At 35.5% G+C, this 20,806-nt stretch overlaps 1 protein-coding gene across 4 annotated transcripts in view; it reads right to left on the reverse strand.

Moving 5' to 3' along the window:
* Positions 1-1,846: 1,846 nt before the first annotated feature.
* U2SURP (U2 snRNP associated SURP domain containing) overlaps positions 1,847-20,806 on the reverse strand; it is a 55,923-nt gene continuing 36,963 nt past the window's right edge. For 3 of the 4 annotated variants that reach the window (XM_019934310.3, XM_019934308.3, XM_073803721.1), the window contains 8 exons: positions 20,148-20,304; positions 19,220-19,315; positions 18,447-18,513; positions 14,115-14,274; positions 11,127-11,237; positions 8,591-8,709; positions 7,172-7,348; positions 1,847-6,017 (listed from right to left, as the gene is read on the reverse strand). In XM_019934310.3, the coding sequence (XP_019789869.1) occupies positions 5,879-6,017; positions 7,172-7,348; positions 8,591-8,709; positions 11,127-11,237; positions 14,115-14,274; positions 18,447-18,513; positions 19,220-19,315; positions 20,148-20,304 (1,026 nt within the window). In that variant the 3' untranslated portion in view covers positions 1,847-5,878. The remainder of the gene's footprint in view (positions 6,018-7,171; positions 7,349-8,590; positions 8,710-11,126; positions 11,238-14,114; positions 14,275-18,446; positions 18,514-19,219; positions 19,316-20,147; positions 20,305-20,806) is intronic. The other variant, XM_019934309.3, reaches the window with a different exon arrangement.

The following is a 20,806-nucleotide window of genomic DNA, read 5'->3' on the forward strand; positions in this document are numbered from 1 at the left end:
TCTTATAGGCAAGAATAGATTCCAAAGGATCACACAGCTAATAGTGGGGAAGAGCTGGTATTCAAGTTCAAATAAGTTCAAATATAAGGCCACAGACCAGCCTCTTCCTCTTCCTCCATTATGCTATGCCACATCTCATTTAAAAATCAAAAAGTAGGGCTTCCCTGGTGGTGCAGTGGTTGAGAGTCCACCTGCCGATGCACGGGACACGGGTTCGTGCCCCGGTCCGGGAAGATCCCACATGCCGCGGAGCGGCTGGGCCCGTGAGCCATGGCCGCTGAGCCTGCGCGTCCGGAGCCTGTGCTCCACAACGCGAGAGGCCACGACAGTGAGAGGCCCACGTACCGGAGAAAAAAAAAAATCAAAAAGTAAGTTCTTTATTCCAAACAGTTTCATGCTCTGTGTTTTCTAATAGGAAAAAATAACTAAAAAAAATTAAAACAAAAGTTTTTTTCGCCTTTGTGGCAAAATGAGTGTCTAATCTAAACACTGAGTATACTAAATGCCAGAATTTTAGTTTCCTTTTCATCAGGCAATAAATAAGCTAAAAAAGCATTTGAGTATGGCCATTTATATTAATACACTACAATTTCAAAATCACATATGCTTTGAAAGTGTATTTTGCACCCCATGCTATGATATGTTGATGTGAAATCATATCATACATAATCATTTAAGGAGAACACAGCACAAAAGTGATAAAAAAAAGTCAGTGGTTGGCATATATACTTGGTATTACTCTGTTTTCTTTTTTAAGTTTTTACTCAAAATAGAAAATGCTAATGTGCCATTTGCAGAAAAAACTTTCCAAATTCTATAAGAAAATATAGAAATTTTAAAAGAAAAAGTAGGCTTTAAAAAAGAACCAATGCACATGCTACCACAGGGATGAACCTGAAGGGACATTATGCTAAGTGAAATATGCTAGTCACAAAAAGACAAGTTCTGTATGATTCCCCTTACTTGCATGCAGTATCTGAAGTAGTCAAACTCACAGAAAGTAAAAAATGGTGGTTGCCGGGTGTGGGGATGGGGGAGTAATGTTTAATAGGTACACAGTTTCAGTTTTGTACCATGAAAAGTTCTGGAGACAGGTTGCATAACAATGTGAACATACTTCACACGACTAAACTGTACACCCAAAAATGGTTAGGATGGTAAATTTTGTTATGAGTATTTTACCACAATTTAAAAGATTTTAAAGGAACCAATAAATTATTTTTAATGTGATAATGATACTGTGGTTATGTTTTAAAAAAGAAAACACTTAGAGACATTTAGAGACTAATAACTTGGTATTTGCAGACCGATGGGTACTAGGAATGCTCATCCTATTATTCTACTTTCATATATGTTTGAAAATTGCCTCCATAAAACAGAACAAACTCTCTTTAAAAAGTGGAACCAATAAGGAACTAAAATTTCCTTATCAAAAAAATCATTTAGGGCTTCCCTGGTGGCACAGTGGTCAAGAGTCCGCCTGCCGATGCAGGGGACATGGGTTCGTGCCCCGGTCCGGGAAGATCCCACGTGCCGCGGAGCAGCTGGACCCGTGAGCCATGGCCGCTGAGCCTGCGCGTCCAGAGCCTGTGCTCCGCAACGGGAGAGTCCACAGCAGTGAGAGGCCCGCGTACCACAAAAAAAAAAAAAAAAAAAAAAAAATCATCTATCATGACAATATTTTATTATGGTTTAAACATGTATAATGTAGTAACATTTTAGCTATAACTGATAAATATGACACATCACTTATTTCACTTGGGATAACGCTGCTGAAAACTAGATATGGTTTGCTGGGCTTACATTAGAAAAACTGTATGGAGAAAATTACATGAACAGTCTAAAGTTTGCTATGAAAACAACGTATTTTATTAAAGTAATTAAAAGTCAAAAAACAACAACAAAAAGGAAATTCCACAACCTTTGTTTGCAACTATATAATCTTTATGTAGAAAAACTATAAAGTGACAGTCTGGAAAGCAACTCCACAATAAACTGAATCCTTACATCAAGAGTAATTAATTATGGAATCAGTTCACCCAAAAGAAATTGTCTTGCTATAGAATATTTCAGCTAAGCTGATTTCAACTGTATTATTCTCATTTCTGAAAATTTGTCTTTCCTGATATTTCAAATCACCAAAGATATAACGTACAAGACCCTGTTGAAGTCAAAGAATAAAACACAAAAATACTCCAAGCACAATTACATATAAAAATGAATGAGGGCATTTATCTACAGATCTACAAAACTATATAAATAACCAATTATACATATAATCCGAGTACACTGACGCTCCATGAGGTGGTACTGAATAAACACTGAGGCATTGAATTTTCAACACTGGAACATGGCTCACTCTGGACAGCAGCGCATTCCCACCTTTTAGTCCAGCATCACAACACATCCCCTGGGATCTGTATTTGTGTATCATCTAAGTCCTGGGAAGTTGATAACAAAATAAAGAAAAATGCCAAAAGGAAAATGAATTAAATACTCCCTAAAATCTATTCTAAAACATGCATGTGGAATATGAAGAAACCAAGCACTTCATGAGTTTTTACAGTCATATGTTCCTTTAAACTTACACTAGTGTCTTCATTAGTACCTGCACTGAATTTTCTGTAGCTTTTCCATTAATATATAATAGAAGAGGAAAACAACAAAGCAAAAAGAAGCTCTTATTTTCTTAGAAAAGTGGTACTATTTATTTTTAAAAACAACTTTCTCTGCTAAAGAAATCACACTGTTGTGGTCATCAGAACAGGTTAAGTCACTTGGACAATACTTATTTCATGTCATTTTTAATAATCATATACTATTATCATGTCCATGTAATTTTTTCAGAACTTATACCACAATGGAGGCAAATATGGGCAGAATATTTCTAATAAACTATATTAGCTCACGATTAGAATTTCTTTAAAGTATTTTCAAGTGCTCAAGAATATTAAAGTTTGTGGGAAAAAATGTGAAAGTCATAAGCAAGTATTTCCTCCCTCTAAGATCCTTTAATTGGGATAAAAGTCTCAGGAATGGTCTGCAATAAAGAAAAACTAGGTCAGTGTATAGTACTTTCTGCAAACTTTAGCAGAAATGCCAAGAACACTCTGAGCCAAATAAAAGTGATCTTTTGGGTCAGGGCTTTTTGTTTTAGTTCTTTAGTCTCTAACTTCTCAACATGTTGCAGTCCAGAAGTGCCCATAAGCTTATTAACAGTAATAAGGAAATACAACGTCAAAGAAAAGATTCACAAACATGATTTACTTTCTCTCACCTGTCAAAGAATGAGAGATTAAGTGGTATTAACCTGGTAAGGAATCCCTGTGCATGTTAGAGAGTGAAGGGTTTAAGCCACGCCCTTTATAAAAAGAGTAGCCATCAGAGGATTTCCTCCTACATGTAGCTGTGGTGGAGGATAACTGTCTATCACAGAGCTGAAACAGGGTATTTCCTATAACTGGATGGCCACACCTACAAACATTTTAGTCAACCTGTAGAAGTTTTGCTATCTAATTAAGTGTTCTTTAGACAGGAAACAGGAATGACATGCTATTATAAAAATATGGTAGAGAATATCTCCTCCCTTACAATTCACCAATTTCTGACCGTTAAGCTTTCACAGAATCCATGGAGAATTAAACACACTTACTCTGGATATTTTCTCATTAAGTTGGAAATAACCTATCTAACAATACCATTTGCAATTCCAGGGGAAAAAAATCCAATACAATCTAATACGAACATTAGCAAACTTCACAGAATACATATTCTACCAAGCCTACACAATCCCCACCCATCACCCAAAAGGAAGCCAGTCTCACCCACTCTAAGATAGATAAACGATGTTCGTTATATCTGGACGCAGATTAAAAGAACTGCTATGTCCCACTGCAGTAGAAAAAATACTAAATATAAGCACCCGAAACTGACCTAACAATTTCTACACACTCCTGCTTCTCCAGGATATTTTTTTAAAGAGAGAAAAAGAAGTACTCCTTGCAACTTGACTGGCAAAATCATTTCCTGACTTATCATTTCTAAGCCTATACTAGATACCAATGAATGACAGAGTGCCCGCAATCACCAGCAACTCAACATTGTTATTTCTGCAAAGAAAGGTAATTATATAAAATTCCATTCTCCCAGGCAATGAACAGGGGAGAAAAACATGCTCTTTAAAAATGGCTATATTTGTAGGTTTTTAAAAACCAGCACCAAATGTTCATGTTTAATTATTCTGAGCAACATTTAGCAATTAACACCCTAACAATACGGACAAACAAAAGAGTGCATGATAAGGGAATAACTTTCAAGCAATATTGCATGTTGATAAGAACCACTAAGTAAAATAATCTGATTGGCTCATTTCTACAGCTATTGTAGGTCTGCCCAGTTTGGCAATAACATGCCTCACTGCTCAGCTGATATTCCTACTCCTCAAATCATGAGTACAGCTTTTTTATTTTGTGACTAGGCAAGACTAAGTAAAACAACTTGAAAAGGTATTTTTAAAAAACAAGCTAACTCAAAACAATCCATTATTAGAACAGTTTTCTACTCTATTAAGAGGGGGAAAAAAACATCAAGCATTGTATAAAGTGCCTAAATGAAAAACTGAAAGCAAGATTCACAAATAGTAGTAGTGTCAGTTCAAGTCTACATAACCCTTTATTACATTATAGCAATATTATATTCAACATTACACAAGTTTTCTTATTTCTTCCTCATACTGCAATTTATTACCACTGTATTACAGATTTCAACTCTGCAAATGGTTTAAATCAACTTTTTGCACCTTTAATTCACAAACCATTGGATGTTAGGTTTCCTGAAAATTATTTTATTTTTAAATTTTACTTAAAGCTAAACCTAAAACTAAATTCTTTAAAAACAAACCAAAAAAACCCAACAAAGGTGCTTTACACTGAACCTTGTAGAAATATTCTGATACCAGTGTTTGAAAGACAGCCTACAGAGGGCTGTAAAAGGGTAACCTTCAAAAAAAAATTCTATGGCCAACTATTATTAGAAAACTTTTAAGTAAACTTTTCTAATGAGAGAAGATGAAATCGAAAGATGGAAATTTAATTTTTCCCTGAAAATAAGTAGTTGCTCAGGACACAGGTTAAGTCTATTGAAACCATATTGCTTCTCTGAAAAAAGAAAAAAATATTCTAACCAGGCATTGCATTAACAAAAGACTACACCACATTTGCGTAGTCTTTTGATCTCTGGGTACTAGTATTACTTAAGGGAACCTTACCAAAGAAACTGGTTGGCAAACCTACCAAATGTGAGTCTCAGGTCCCTAAATTTTGACAGTCATCTTAGTAAATATAAAACTTTAGCTACCTGAACAATGGAGCTTGTAAAGTGCATTAGGTATAAGAAACACAGCAGAAGTGCTAAACTCACTTAAGTAGGACTTTAAGGGACTTGATGTCATCGATAGGGCAAAAAAACAACGTTATAGTTTTCTGTTCAGATTTTATTTGAAATCTAATTCAAATTGTCAAAGCTACAAAAGGGGGGAAGACATCTGTATTATTTTTTGCTAAGTCACAACATCCTAAAACAAAATATTACTACTGCCAGCAGATCCATTATACACATTTTTGATGAAGTTCATTAGCACAATAAAAATCTCATCTTGAGAAACAGCCACAATGAAAGTAATTTATACAATATAAAACAACGACAGGTCTACAGATGCAGTTACTTATGAGTTTACACATGCATTCACAAACAAAGAAAAACCCCAGGAATGCTCTTTCATTAGATTTTTTGTTTTTTTGTTTTTTTTTTAAAAAACAGACCGTTCAGGCACAAAACAAAATCGCATTTCCAATAAGTGACAGCATCTTAAAAATTTATGTCAGTGTTTGTTTTTCTTTGACTTTTTATGAGACCTGTGTGGAGATCGGGACTGGGATCTGGATTTCTTCCCTGATTTTTTAGGGGATCTAGACCGTGATCGCCTAGACCTTTTAGGTGTCCTTGAACCAGATGGAGATCTGAGGAAACAAACAAAAACAATTTAACCAAAGTACTCATGTGATCAAAACTGACTATCTTTAAATTATCTAAAGTGATCTTTAAGAGAGCACAATGAAAGTCACTGAAATAAAAAAGGATGTAAACTTTCCAAGTTTATGCTTCGCCTACCGTGTGCACACACACACACAGATTTTGTACTTCCTAGGCACTGCATCAGTGATCATTGGTGGTATGCATGCTTAGAAAGACAGATTCCTGAGCCTTACTACTGCTCTACTGAATCAAAATCTCAAGAGGCAGGGACTGGGAATTTGCATTTTAACAAGCTCCCCAGATTATTATAAGCCAAAGTTCAAAATGGCATCCAAGATCATTCACAAACTTTTAAACGCAGCAGCTTTGCAGCCTATCTTCTTGAAGGGAAAAGAACCAACTACTGCAATATCATTTGACGAAATCATTTAAGACAGCATAACTCTGTAAGTGCTATTCATGAAAATTACCAAAACAAATAATTATATATACATATATATAATTTTCATGAACATGTATATACATATATGCACAAGCACCATTTAGAAAGAGAGACTTATCTGTTGTATAAAGATTTTACTAAAAATGGTTACAATAAAAACGTTTTAGGATAAAAAGCAGTTTTAGCTCTCAGAAAAATTCTTCTATAAAACACTAGATAAATAAAACATTTCTGAACCACCTTTCTGGAACTAGGAGGAGAAAGGTATATAACACACTAAATTAAACACTGAAGAAATGGTATCTATGTCCATAAGTCTCTACCCAAGAACTTGCTAATAAGATTACTGTTGGGTGGGGAGGGAGAACGTATTTTTCTTTCAGCCTTGACAAAAATCAAAGAATATTCTATAGAAGCTAAAGAACAGAAAGGAAAGGAAAGCAGCTATCCCTACTCCACAGGAAACTGATGTTTAAAATTCTTGGCTGGTCTTTCCTTGTTGGAAGCTTTCTTGTGCTTTAGTCATGACAAGGCTGGGGTGGTGAGATGGGAAGGAAGATTCTAAAATGAAAGTATATCTGTTTGGTTTTCTAAAATCCTTTAAAAAATGGCTGCCAACCAAATTATTTTCAAAAGCTGGTGGAATGACAAGGAAACTGGCATTTCAAATATTACAAAAAAATGACTTGCGTTTACCTTTTGGCCTTTTTGCTAACATCTCTAGGAGAATCTTTGTGAGATGACCTGGACCGTGAGCTCTCTTTATGAGATCTTTCTGAACGCTCTGATCGCTCCGATTTTGGTGATGGGGATTTCACTCGTCTACCACTGCTACTGCGAGATGGGCTAGGGGACGTACTGTGTCGCCTTTTCCTATGGAACAAAGCCCCCAAAACATTCCACAAGTGAGCAAAGGATCAGGTATTCATTTTCCTTCTACTAAATTAGCTTTTAATTCCTACCAGCTTACACTATCTTTATTTTCACTAACCTTATTAATGTTATTTTCCAACAACATTCAAAGCCTTTTATACTAAGAACAAATAAGTCTTAAAGATAGGTTGATCTAGACAAAAACTGAATTCAACTAAATTAGATTTTCTCCTGCTCTAAGAAAGATTATTGGAACAATGGACCAAATTTCATAAAGGTCTCTGATTAGACAATCATGTTTTTTAAAATGTTAATTTCCTGCTCTTGAAAACTTTTGTTGTTGTTTGATCTTGAAACTTTTACTGTAGTTAAGTATGAAAACGGGGCATCATGTAGGCACACTACTCTTAAATGATTGGGGACGAGGGGGGAAGGAAGAGGAAGAAGAAAATAAAGCAAAAGGAGAAATATTTTAACATTGGGGGAATATGGGTGAAGGATATCTGGGAATTCTTTATACTATTCTTGCAACTTTTCTATAAATCTGAAATTATATCAAGATAATAATAGAAAACAAAAAAGTGACAGATTTACTACTTAACCAATTAGTATAACTGTTATTTGTAACTATATGTAGGGTGACTGAGCCAAATTTTTTTTCTTGGCATTTGTTTGGTTTTTATTAGGAAAACCTCAATTCTGTTAACTGAAGTAATTTTCTCTACTAATCAGAGATTTAGGAACTGTGCAAGTAAGGAATAAAAACTAAAAGAGAAATGATTTTGATTAGAATAAAGCCTTAAAGTGAGGACCAAGTCCCTATGGCCTATATACACAAACTCCCTTTACAAACAGGACCAGGAGACTCAAGTTTACAGATATCAGCCTCAGCACAGAAGAAAAGCTTATATTGGAGGCAACAGGTAAGATCTAGCAAGTTGTTTAGTTATTTAAGCCTTAGGTTTGATACCTAATACGGTAACTGAATTCTTGCACCAAACTAAGGCTAAGGTACCATACGAACCATGTAAAGGGATGATGTCCCAGATAACTAAGCCAAGTGCCAACTGACTGCCCCATTTCTCAGCTAATTCTGCCTCCTGCAGGCAGAGGCCAAACATGTTTACCACACACACAAAAATACTTTTCCAGTTTGTTGGCACCAGTGATGAAAATATTACAAAATGAAACATGATTCCAAATCCTGAAACCAGTATAGGCATTAAATGAGAAATGTTATACCTTTCTTTCCTTGTTGGAGTACACTCATCCTTTTCCTTCTTGTCTTTGGATCGAGATTCCAATTTTTCTTTATCCTTCTTATCTCTTTCTCGTTCTCTTTCTAATTCTTTCTCTTTCTCCTGTTTTTTTTTTTTTTTTTAAAGAGAAAGTATTTAGCCATTAAAAACACCAACCTGGTTAATCTCATTTATGAAACAATATTGCCTCTTCTAGTTAACTATTTTTTAAATTACTACTGAAGGTGTAACTATTTTTTTAAAATACCTACTCTTCCAGAAAACCAGTCATTTCTTCTACTCTTCTACTTATACTGAATAATAATAGTGATGCCAGTGACAGCAGCTAAACATTTTCTGAGTGCCTACCACAGGCCAAGCAATTAATGAACAATTTTCCATATACCATTTCATGTAATTCCTCGAAACATGCCTAGGAATAGCATTATCCTCATTCTAGAGATGAAAAATGAGACTCAGAAAGGCTAAGTACCATGCCTGTGGTCATACAGGATGGTGAAGTCAGGATTTGAGCCAAAGCTCCAGAGCCAGGGCTCTCTTAGCTACTACCTAGAGTGCTGTCCCTCCACTTGAAAAAACAATTGGAAAAAGCTAACAGAACAATGACCTTTCCAACTCAGACTGCAATAAAATTGTCAATAGTGATTCTAATGGTACAGCAAGTTGATTTAATCAAAGGAAAGCCCTTACAAAGTAATATGTTGAAAAGGAGAAAGAGCTATTCACAATACTCGTCCATCAGAAAATACTATACTATCAGAAAATACTATTAAAATACTATTAATACTCAATACTAATACTATTGAGAAACAAGTACCAATCATATTGGAAATGTTAAATCCTAATTTATGAAAGTACAAACTGACTACATGACTATATAATTATATAAACCAAAAAATAACTTATTTGCTTATCCCCAACAGCTACAACTGCCACTTCTCACTTGAAATTATAATTTCTATTGATAATTAAAGGAGTGGCTATAGACAATGAACCCACAAAGCCAACTTAGCTTTCCACTAACAGGAATTAAATTTCTCTATGATTTGTATGCATCAAGAAAGCTAACTGATATCTGATAAAAAGCCTACATCAGATGCTGGCACATGTTTTCCATAAGGGCCAGGTGGTGAATATTTTCTTTGTGGGCCACAACCGGTCTACTCTACCGCTTTAGTCGCCACAGTAGATAATACACCAATAATAAGTGAAGGGGTATGGCTGTGTTTTAATAAGTTTATTTACAAAAATGAGGTGATGGCCATAGTCTGCTGACCCCTAGTATGTACCTTCAAAAAGTACATTCTTCCCTCCAATTACAACGATGGGATGCAAGGAGACTAAAATGGTAATACATGTATTACTACATTAGACCCAGTGGGCATCTCAAGGTGTAGTCTTCCATGCAGATCAAACATCTACCACCATCTCCAAAGGGACTCATGGGGTTCAGACACATAACATCTTTTTTTAAAAACAAACAAACAAAAAAACTCATTTATCTTTTTTCCAAATACAACATACTGAGCACAAATTTAAAAAGTGATGCTGAGGAGACTGACTTCCTCTGGTGACCTGTAGGATACATTTTCCTGATTGACACTTTCATAGGAATCAGACTACAGTTAAAACACTCAAGATATTTTAAACATTTTAATTCAATAATAAAGAGTTAATATAGCTATTATCTAATTCACAATCCTGCAAAATTGGGACTTATCAACCCAGTTTTACAGAGTAAAAGCAGGTTTCAGTGACGTGCCTGGGAGTGCACAGCAGACAGTGGCACCAGGAGTCCACAGTGTTGTACAGCAACAAGCTGCTTTACCACACTGTTGTGCTCCCGTCACCATTAATAGGTTTGTATGATTTTAAGCTCCCTTCTAGTTGTTTCTATTTCTCTCTATAATCTTTTATTTGTAATGACAGTCAAGATATAGGTAAAAATTAATAGCAGTCCCGATAAAATTCCTAGGTTCTTTCAACAATTATCATGTAGGCCTCCTTGTTCTAAAATTCTCTGTATATCCCTAAACACTTTTTTATGTATAAGAATACGAGGTCCCTCAAAAGCTTAGAATTCACAGATGAGATATTCTACCACTTGCTGTCCCTCCTTGGGACACAATGGAAAAGGAGTCCTAAATGAAATTCCCAAACCCTAACACCATCTCTGACTCTGTGCTACTTCTCAGGGTTCTTGGTGTCTCACTGTCACAAATGTGACTCTTTCTATAGTATCTTCCAGTTCTGAAAGCATGTTCTTAGCAGGATTTCATGCTCCACAGGTAGTATCAGGAATAAAACAGTGTGCTGTTGCCCTAAGACTGCTTTCCACGCTGAAATAACTGTAAAACGTCAAGTTTCAAACATTCCGAATTAGCTACCAATATTCAGCATGTAGACAAAGGATATAATTTAAATATTCTTTTCCTTAAATATGCCAATATATCAATATTGTAGGCAGTCAAACAAATAACTCTGGAAAATGCATATTACTGCGTATACTTATTCCGTACTCGTTGAAGAAGTTTATCTCTGTAGTGTTCTACTTGTTCCTGAAAGCTCTGGCCTGGTTTTTTAGGTCTTTTTCCAGATTCCAATTCATCTTGAAACTTCATAACTTTGAGCTGTGAAATAACACATATTTAAAATAAATCTTTTTATCACTATAGCTTCTCAAGGAGTGCTTTGCTCCTTTAAAAAAAACTCTCTTCTTTGAAACAAGTGTATAAAAACGAAAAGCATAAGTATAGCAACATAAAACATAAAAACATACAGTAACCGATTAAGGACTCAGTCAAAATATAACATCAATGTGTAACTCCCTCATCGGAAGGCCACTTGTCAGACAAGCCCAACTATGCAGAATTCAAGTAATCAGACATTAGTCCACGTGCTCTCTGCACAGCCACACGAGATGACTTGACAAAAATGACTGTTCTAATTTGTGGTAAATCAGTTTAAGAGGTAAGCATCCAAGAGTCAAACAACAGACCTGAATGCTACTTTGGTGAAAGAAAGGCATTCCTAGAGCACCTTTTGAAGATCATTATAAAATCCCTAGCTACAGTTCCTGCTGATGTGGCCTAACTCAGGCAAAAGCACAAGTCCAGGGCGCCCAGAAAACAGGTCACAAAGGGTCCCAACTCAAAAGACAGTAGCCCATGGAATGGCTTGTTAGCCATCTATCCCCTGGCTGCCCTGGGACAGTGCCAAGTATATCACCTTTCCCCTCAACTATTCACTCTTTCCTCAGGGATGAGGGCAGAAAAGGGATCTTTCTACTTCAACAACAAAGAAGACCCTTCACCTGGCTCCCCACCTAGTGTTCCACTCCTCCAACCCTTATTGATAGAAACGGAGACAACAGCAGAATGAGAAAAGAGAATGCCAGCCTAGGCACTGCTCTAAGCAGAATCTGAAAGATTAAGAACTTGCTTCCAGTAAACACTGTAATTTATGGCTGCGTGTTTTCTAAGTGCTTTGCAGAGAATGTCAATATTTTATAACACAAATCCTTTGGTTTTTATTAATCCCGTGGTAAAAAAAGATTCAGCTATAGACATCTTTATTACGACACATGTGGGGAAGAAAAGAGCTTTTAGAAAGAAAAACTACACGATAAATATACATTATACATACTATATATCCTATAGTGTATAATAAAACTAATTAGAACTTAATTCTTTATTTAAGGGTTCTCCAATAAAAAGGTACTCACTGAATTCTAAATTCATAAACTGACATTTGAATTTAGGGGCAGAGAAGAGAGCGCGCATGAATAAAGCTCATGAGCCCTGAGTTCTAGTTCAAATTTGCCACCAGTTGTGGACCTTTACTCCACACGACTAAATCTCAGAGTAAATAAGGGAGAAGAATAGATAATTCTATAACAAACCCAAGATCTACATTTTAAAATCAGGATTTGGCTCACGTCCAAATCCCAATTGCGATAGGGTAGCCACTATGAGAGTAGGATGAACCACCGCTGAGTATCTAACAAAGAGAGAGGCCAGATTCTCAAAGAACATATAAAGTAGGGAAATGTATATATATAAGGTGTGTTGCTATGTGCACCTCTGTGTATGCATGTATAGCACAAATCAGTATATACATATACAGTGTAGAACCATCCAAATTGACAAAAGTTGTATCACATGGTTTTCTTTCAAGTCAATAAGAAAACAGAACATTTAGAAACAGTCTGTTTTGGCATTTATAAGAGGGTAATTCAATTATCAAGAAAATACATTTTTTATTGAACTCAATCTTTGTTTCTACTCCAATAGATCCATCAGGTCAGTAAGGCAGAGTTCAGTAAGACTGGGAGAAGTTCTGAGAGTTAAGGGCCATGTGCAGCTTGAAAAAGGTCCACAGGTGAGCACATTCACTGATAACACATCTTATTCCCCTACAATTTTATAAAGAATGTATATGAATATACCTCAGGAAAAATGAATCAACTTACTAACTCTGAAAATCCCTCCTCTCTACTTAAAATTGACATCACACTGATTCTGTGTAAGGCTGAAACAAAACGTTTTCTCTATTAACTTTCTGGCTTGGTGATATCGAGAAAGAGGTGGGCAAGAACTTGTACCAGCCCAGCAGTGAGTAAGTGGAGAAGTGGAAATTAAGGTGGTAGGTATTATAAGTTAGTAAGAGGAAAAGCACTGACAACCAGTAGGCATATAAAATACTGTTAAATGAACGGACAGAGTATTAAAATTCACTCTCACGTACACTTTTGAGATTCTGGACTGACTGCTACACGACTGCTAATATTTACTGGGAATGTTCTACCACCTTGGGGCAAGAAATAAGGAAGGCTCCCATTATACAACCCTCCCCTCACTGACGTGTCTGAATACCTTTGGTAATTTTAAAAAGGCACTATAATAGAAAAGGGAATGGAGAGAGAGAAGTCTTGAGAGTTTGGATTCCCACAATAAGTTATTCCCCTTCTTATTGTTAAGCCCCAATCAACATCTACTCTCTCCCCATCACTCGTGCAGACACTGAAAATGAGCCTACTACAGTACCACGTATACATAACTTGAACGTGTCAGAAAATATCTCATTTTTTTTGTTACATACTATTTATGCTCAACATGTGATGGATTTCATAATGCGAGATATAATCTATTCATTACATCAATATCTGCAGAGGATCTCCTATGTGCCAGGCACTGGAGATATGATGATGAACAGACAACAGACATGGTCCCTTACTCTTGCAGAAAGCACAGCCTAGTGGGGAACACACTAAACAAGCAAGCAAGAAAAAAAAAAAATACACACACCACAACACATGTAAACTCGTAACAGAAAGACAGAAGAGATGCTTGAACTAAGAGGCCTGAAGGAAGACAGCTGGTATGAAGGTTTCCAGGCAGAGAGGGAACAGTATGGACCAAGGTATGATGCTAAGAGGAAGCACAGTTTGGTGGGAAAAGTGAAAGAAGGCCAGTGTAGTGTAGTTTAAACTTCAATGCAATACTAACCTCAATTTCACGGAGTTTAGCTCGTTTTTCCTCACTCATTTCAGAGTACTTAGAGAACTTGGACTCAGTCATTTCTTCTTTGATTGGATTAGAGTACAAATGATGTTCTTCAGATTTGGAACTTTGAGTATCTTCTTCATCTTCACTTTCTTCTTCTTGACTTTGGAAATAAATAAGCAGAATACGTTGTATGTCACAACAGCAAGGAAAAAAATTACATTTTACAGTACAGCTTTTTGATTTTTCACTGCCTTAGAGCTTAAATAATGTTGACAAAACATAAGAGGACAATTCATCACTAAAACATTTTTTACTAAATATCTGATCAAATAACAATTTTGTAAAACTCTTATGTTTCCTCCATAGAAAAAATTTGAGCTTCAACATAATCACACTTCTAAAAATTCTGCTTATGTTAATGTTATTTCTGTGGTTTTCATTCTGCCACAAACTTTCCTTGCAACAGTTAAATGAAATGACTAATCAATCAGTGATTTCTGCATACTTCATAGTTCAGAGTGATTTCATGATGGTTAATGTTTAAAAAGCCAAATGTTTACCCTTCCTTCAGCAGAGCCTGTAAGCTAGAGAATACATAAGTTTGAGTCACAGAGTTTCGATGCAGCAAGTAAAAGACCTTATCTAATTAACACATAACCCTAAGAACAAAACAGTGTATTAATTTTAAATATTAGCACACATTAGTATTCATGTCATAGTTGATTATGAAAGTTGTATTGGTTCTATGTCAGATAAAAAGAAAATGATAAACTAAGTGACTACCATAGCTAAGGATACAACAAAGAAAAATTCTCCTGTCCTTCCAGAAGCAATCGAGTAGAAACAGACAGGGGAGCAACTATGACAAGCTGCGCATCATTGCCAGGATAGGATTAACAAATGTTCTTCAATGTTCTTGAAGCACAAAGAATGATGGGACTTAAAAAAAAAAAAGGTTGTATGCTCTGGGACTGGGCCTTTTGAGTGTAAATGTTGAATCTGGGCAAAACAAGTCTTCCATGTACAAACTCAAAATGTTTATGTATATACAAACAAAATTCCTCATAAACAATACTGTGATATGAACATTACTGGCACAGCCTAGAATACATGCCATTTTCCCTTAATATTTGAACCTGATAAGCCCTTATATATTAGTATTTGAGTACTAACTACCCTCTACCATGAATAAGAGGAGTTCTTTTAGTATATATTTAAAACTATTCATAATAATATAAAAACAATTATAACCAAATCCTTTCCAAATAAAATTTTAATTATTTTAGAGTCACACACTGAATGAGAAAAATTTAAGCAAGGTAGATAAAAATAAAGAGAGTACTAGCTTTTTAATTTCTCATTTAAAGGTCCTTTCTAGAATACTAATAAAATACTTTTCACACTTTATACTCTCAGAGCCCCACAAATCATTAGTAGCACATATAGGCACAACTCAATACAATACTCAGGTGACGAAAAAAAGAGGAAAAAGTCAAAACCAACGATTAAAAAACATATTATTTTCGGAAATAAACTTTTACTTAATATTTCTCATTAATTTGTCAGAAACTTCCTAAATGCAGTTCTTAGCTAATTTTTTAGAAGAACGAGAATTTCTTGTTTTATGGTGCAAAATAGTTTTACAAGTGTCTCAGATGCTTTTAGTGGTTAAAGTGTGTGTGTGTGTGCGGGCGTGTGTGTGTGTGTGTGTGTGTGTGTAAATACAGATTATTTACTGAAGGATTATTCTGGAAACAGTTAATCAACAAAGATGCAACACAGCTAATGAAACTGTGTTATCTATTCAATGGAGATTACTTAACCAATTCCAGCCTGTTATTTACAATTTTTTCAAAAAAATTTTTTTGCAATTTGAAATATTCCTTGATAAACTTCCTTGTACACTTATCTGAATGCTTGCTTTCAACCACAGATGAATACAGAGCAGATAAACATATGGACTAACATGGAATAACAAAACCCATGACACTTGAGTGAAAAACAGAATAGTCACAGAATAGTATGTACAGAATAGTATGTACAATATTACATAATTTATGCTTTAAATAGATATGCATGTTTTTATATATACAGAGAAAGAATATAGGTGGCTAGACACTAAACACTAATCATATTATTTAAGACTTTTAAAATGAACTACACTACAATTTGAGAATTTAAAATACACACATACTTTACAGCTGCTATTTAAATTTTGTAAGGCCTGAGTGATCTGTTCTAATTGGCTTTGACTTTAGCTCTTAGTTACCAGTTCTAGGTTCAGATCTCATCACAGCCTCATCTTGCTCTTCTTGTAAAGAACTGGAAATTCAAGACTAAACCCATACAGAATTCATTACAAACGAATTAAATTACTATTGGAACTTTTCTCCAAAGCATTAGTAGTGCTATATATATTTTTTAATCACCCTTCTGCCGCAAAGACAATAATTACTAGTGTCAAAAAGCAGCTCCAGGGCTTCCCTGGTGGCACAGTGGTTGGGAATCCGCCTGCCAATGAAGGGGACACGGGTTCAAGCCCTGGTCCGGGAATATCCCACATGCCGCGGAGCAACTAAGCCCGGGAGCCACAGCTACCAAGCCTGTGCTCTAGAGCCCGCAAGCCACAGCTACTGAAGCCCGCGTGCCTAGAGCCCGTGCTCCACAAGAGAAGCCACCACAATGAGAAGCCCGTGCACCGCAACCAAGAGTAACCCCCGCTCACTGCAACTAGAGAAAGCCTGCGCGCAGCAACGAAGACCCAATGCAGCACGCTGACCCGCCCCCGCCCAAAAACAGCAGCTCCTTGGTAAAAAGGCATTTTGGATTCAGCCACTAGAGAGCAGCAGTGAGGCGCAAGAAAATTTCAAGGACCAGAAAGCGGTAATATGTGAAAAAGTATTTTTCCCTGTTTTCAAAAAGTTATTTTCATGTTATCATGACTTATTTGGAGCTCCTAGGAAAAATCAAAAATATAAATTATATTTTCAGTGATCCGTGCTTCACTGTATGAATGATGTACAATTACCATCAACACAAAAATGCTTTCACATTTCAAACATTAACATAAATATCAAATTCAATGCAAAAAAATTAGCACCTTTAGAAACAAAACCACTTGAACAATATTTGGGTTTTGCAATGGCTTTTCTACCCTTCCCTTCCCTTAAATAATTATTTTATGAATACACATACTCATTTTAAAAAGCAGTGATTCTACAATGGTGAGAGATGTTACTAATGATGGGACTGCAGACATAAAAATGAAAACAAACTGGACTGTTTCCAATTCCTGTACTCCTAAACAGCCTCAGAGAGGTACTTCCATCAGCGAACCACATCTATATTTTGTAAACATGTTGTCATAATCATTGCTGACTTGTTCTGATCACACTGTTTCTGGAAAGACATCACCATTGCCAAGTTTTCTTCCTCATACCAAACTGTGTTTCCACAAATGCTGATCAATCATATTGCCTTAAATCTAAATGCTAACACCCACTTATTGAATCCACACAAATGCTCAAATTGTGCTGGGACACAAAGGGACTTTTCCTTTTGTGCACTCTTCCATATGAAAACAATAAAAGAAGATTTAAAAAAACCCCAAAAACCAGAAACCTCTGCTTTGATGCCATCTCTTTCCCTATTAAAAAAAAATTAACTTTTTTTGCAATGATTTTTAAAGGTGTCAAGTGCTATCTTAAAAAAAAAAAACTACCAGCATAAACTTGCAGGAGAATTTGGGAGCAGGAATTCCTATAATCACATTCAGTGTTAAACTCAAAATCAACCGGGGGTAATTACCAAAGAGCAAAACTGAAACTATAATTTCTCCATAAAATAAAGGTAAAATGGTTTTTTTCTTTTAGTTATTCTTAGTTCTTCTGAGGTGTTAACATTTAAATAACATAACGGTCATAATGGTCATAATGCATTATTTTTCTTAGCAATGCACAATCCCCCCCCAAAAAGGAGCATAACCTTCCCATTCACATTTTAAAAAACACTTTTTGTGGAGCCAAAACAATACTTGATGACAAAGATTTAAAATAAATGCAGTCGACCATTTAGTAACTACAAAGTAAGAATGTATAACCTAGCATAGGAAAACAAACTCAAAAGCAAAGTGAAACCAGATGCGTCAAAACCAGAAAGCAAAAGCTCTTTATTCACTGGAAAAACAATGAAGAACTAAAAATGATCCTCTTAAAACAAGTTTTTTTAAGAGTTAAGTTTTCCTCTTCACTATTATTTCAAGCATACCTCTTAATGAAAAAGGGAGTGTATATGCAATAAGAAACTGAGTATATTCGAAACTTAGATTCTTACTTTTGATTTTCTTCTTCTTCTGATTCTTCATGCTGGTCAAATAACTCCCATTTAGAAGTTGTTACAGCTGAATGGAAGGAAAAAAAGGATGTAATTCCATAAGGTAAATCAGCATTTTTGCAGCAGCACAGTAGAAGCCCAGCTTTAGAACTGAAAGTTTATATTACAGAAGTTATCTACATTTATCTTTTCTTTGAATAGCCATTTCTATGTACTAAATGTATTTCTTTCCTCACACCTACACTATAATTTTATTCAAATTCATGAGGTGACAACTAATGTTGTCATCCTTATTTCTATGCTAGATGGTAACATTTATTTCATTAGAACCTACAAATACTAAATTAACAATTACAGATTATAAGCGCTAGGATACATGTCCAAGCAAGTATGAAAGACAGGTCTAAACTGCATCTAAGAAGTCAAGCATTATAAGAGAGACAAAGCTTTGTTTTTTCTGAAACTGACCTCTAAGTAAACTTCCAAATAGGTACAGCTTCCCATCTACATTTTCTACTGAAATGGCTTAACCTAAAAGGTTTTTAGTGATTTCTCTGATTACTCTTGAAGCATCCAAACTGAAGGATCTAAGAAAATTTAAACAGCAACCACAATGAAAACTTAGCCACTAGACATAAAATATGACAACACTGGGTCTTAAGGTTGAAACATGTTATAAAATACAAAAGGAAAATGTACACACACACAACGATTTGGTAAAATTTTAAGTACTCAAGTTTTTAAAGCTTTGTATTTATTGTATTTTTACTTACCCTGTGCTTCCAATTCAGATTCATCTACAGCTTCCCATTTTGATGGGGCAACCTTAAATATAGGCTCATTCTTCTTTGAGTCTTCAGTCGCATCCACTATTGAAGAAAGATGAGCCATTAATTCTGACTACTAGAGGATGACTTAAGGAGCTCATGAGTATTCACTTATTATTAAAAAGTAAAATTAAATAAGGTCACACATGGACTAATAATGCTAGTGTCAAGAACAAGGATTATGACTAATCCAACTCTCTGCACCTGAGGTCCAATTTTTAAATATAAGTATAAATATAATTTATACATATGCATATGCATGTGTGTGTGTGTGTGTGTGTGTGTGTATATACACACACACACACACACTCAGAACACAGAGGTGGTTACTGCAAGCAAATGGAGAAGCTGAGGAAGTAAAAGAAACTTTAGTACCTTTATCTAATTATTGTTTAAACTGCAGAATTCATATATTATTCAATATTTTAACATATAATCCAAATGTACTAAAGATTATGTATACTTCCTATTTCCAAAAATGATTTCAGGCAAATAGGAAAACTGAATCTATAAGTTAGGAAAACTAATAATAAAAATAGAACTGATAAAACCAAGCACCTGGGATTATGCATACAATTGAACACAAGATTTTGCCTATAGTTTCCTAACAAGACAGGAAAAACCTGCTAATATTGTAAGAGGCTGACTGTCCCAACAAATAAATGTGACCAGAAAGGAAACCTTTTTCTTGGCACAAATGTATTACTGGGTTGTTCAATTCTGAAAAGTCAGAAATAAAAGACAGAAAAAAGTTAATGACTGACAACCTTACTGAGAAATTATAACCTTTTTCCATATCAGCATGTGTGGAAATTAAAGAGGCTTGGAATCAAACTTATTAGCTAGATTTAATGAGTTTGAAATTTGAACTTACAAGGCACTCCATCAAGATCATCATCAAGGCTCTTTATAGGGACTCCATCAAGGTCATCAATGGGAGTAGCATCAATAGGAATTCCATCCACATCTTCTAGAGGTGCACCATCAAGCTCTTCCTCAATGGGGGCACCATCAAGGTCATCTGGTACATCCTATAAAAACACATACTACTGTAACATTTTCTTTTGCTTGCTAAAGTCATATTGCTAAAAGATTAACTTGCAATCCAGTATAAACCAACCAACATTCCCAGGTACAATGTGAGGATATAATAAGAATATATTTTTATCATCCAGCTGACAAAGACTCATTCATCTGTGCAATATTTAGCAAATAGTTAGCAAGTACTTAGTTATGCCAGGTACCATGTGAGGCACTGAGGATACAATGATGAGCAAAAATGAGCCTTGGTGCCCTAGTCCCTCCTGTCATAGAGCTTAGTACAATTAGGGGGTGGGGGGGACAGGGGGGCAGAGAAGGAGCCAGACAATCAGATAATCACAACAATACACGATGACTGCTATAACAAAGAGGTGCACTGTGTTATTAGAATGTGTAATAAGTAGGTTCCACCTAAAGAGGTCTGAGAAGGCTCAATGAATTTATGCTCAAGCTGAGATCCGAAGTGTCTCAGATAAAGAAGAGATGTTCCAG

The sequence above is a fragment of the Tursiops truncatus genome, chromosome 4, assembly GCF_011762595.2.
Source record: "Tursiops truncatus isolate mTurTru1 chromosome 4, mTurTru1.mat.Y, whole genome shotgun sequence".
In the NCBI taxonomy this organism is placed as follows: Eukaryota; Metazoa; Chordata; class Mammalia; order Artiodactyla; family Delphinidae; genus Tursiops; species Tursiops truncatus.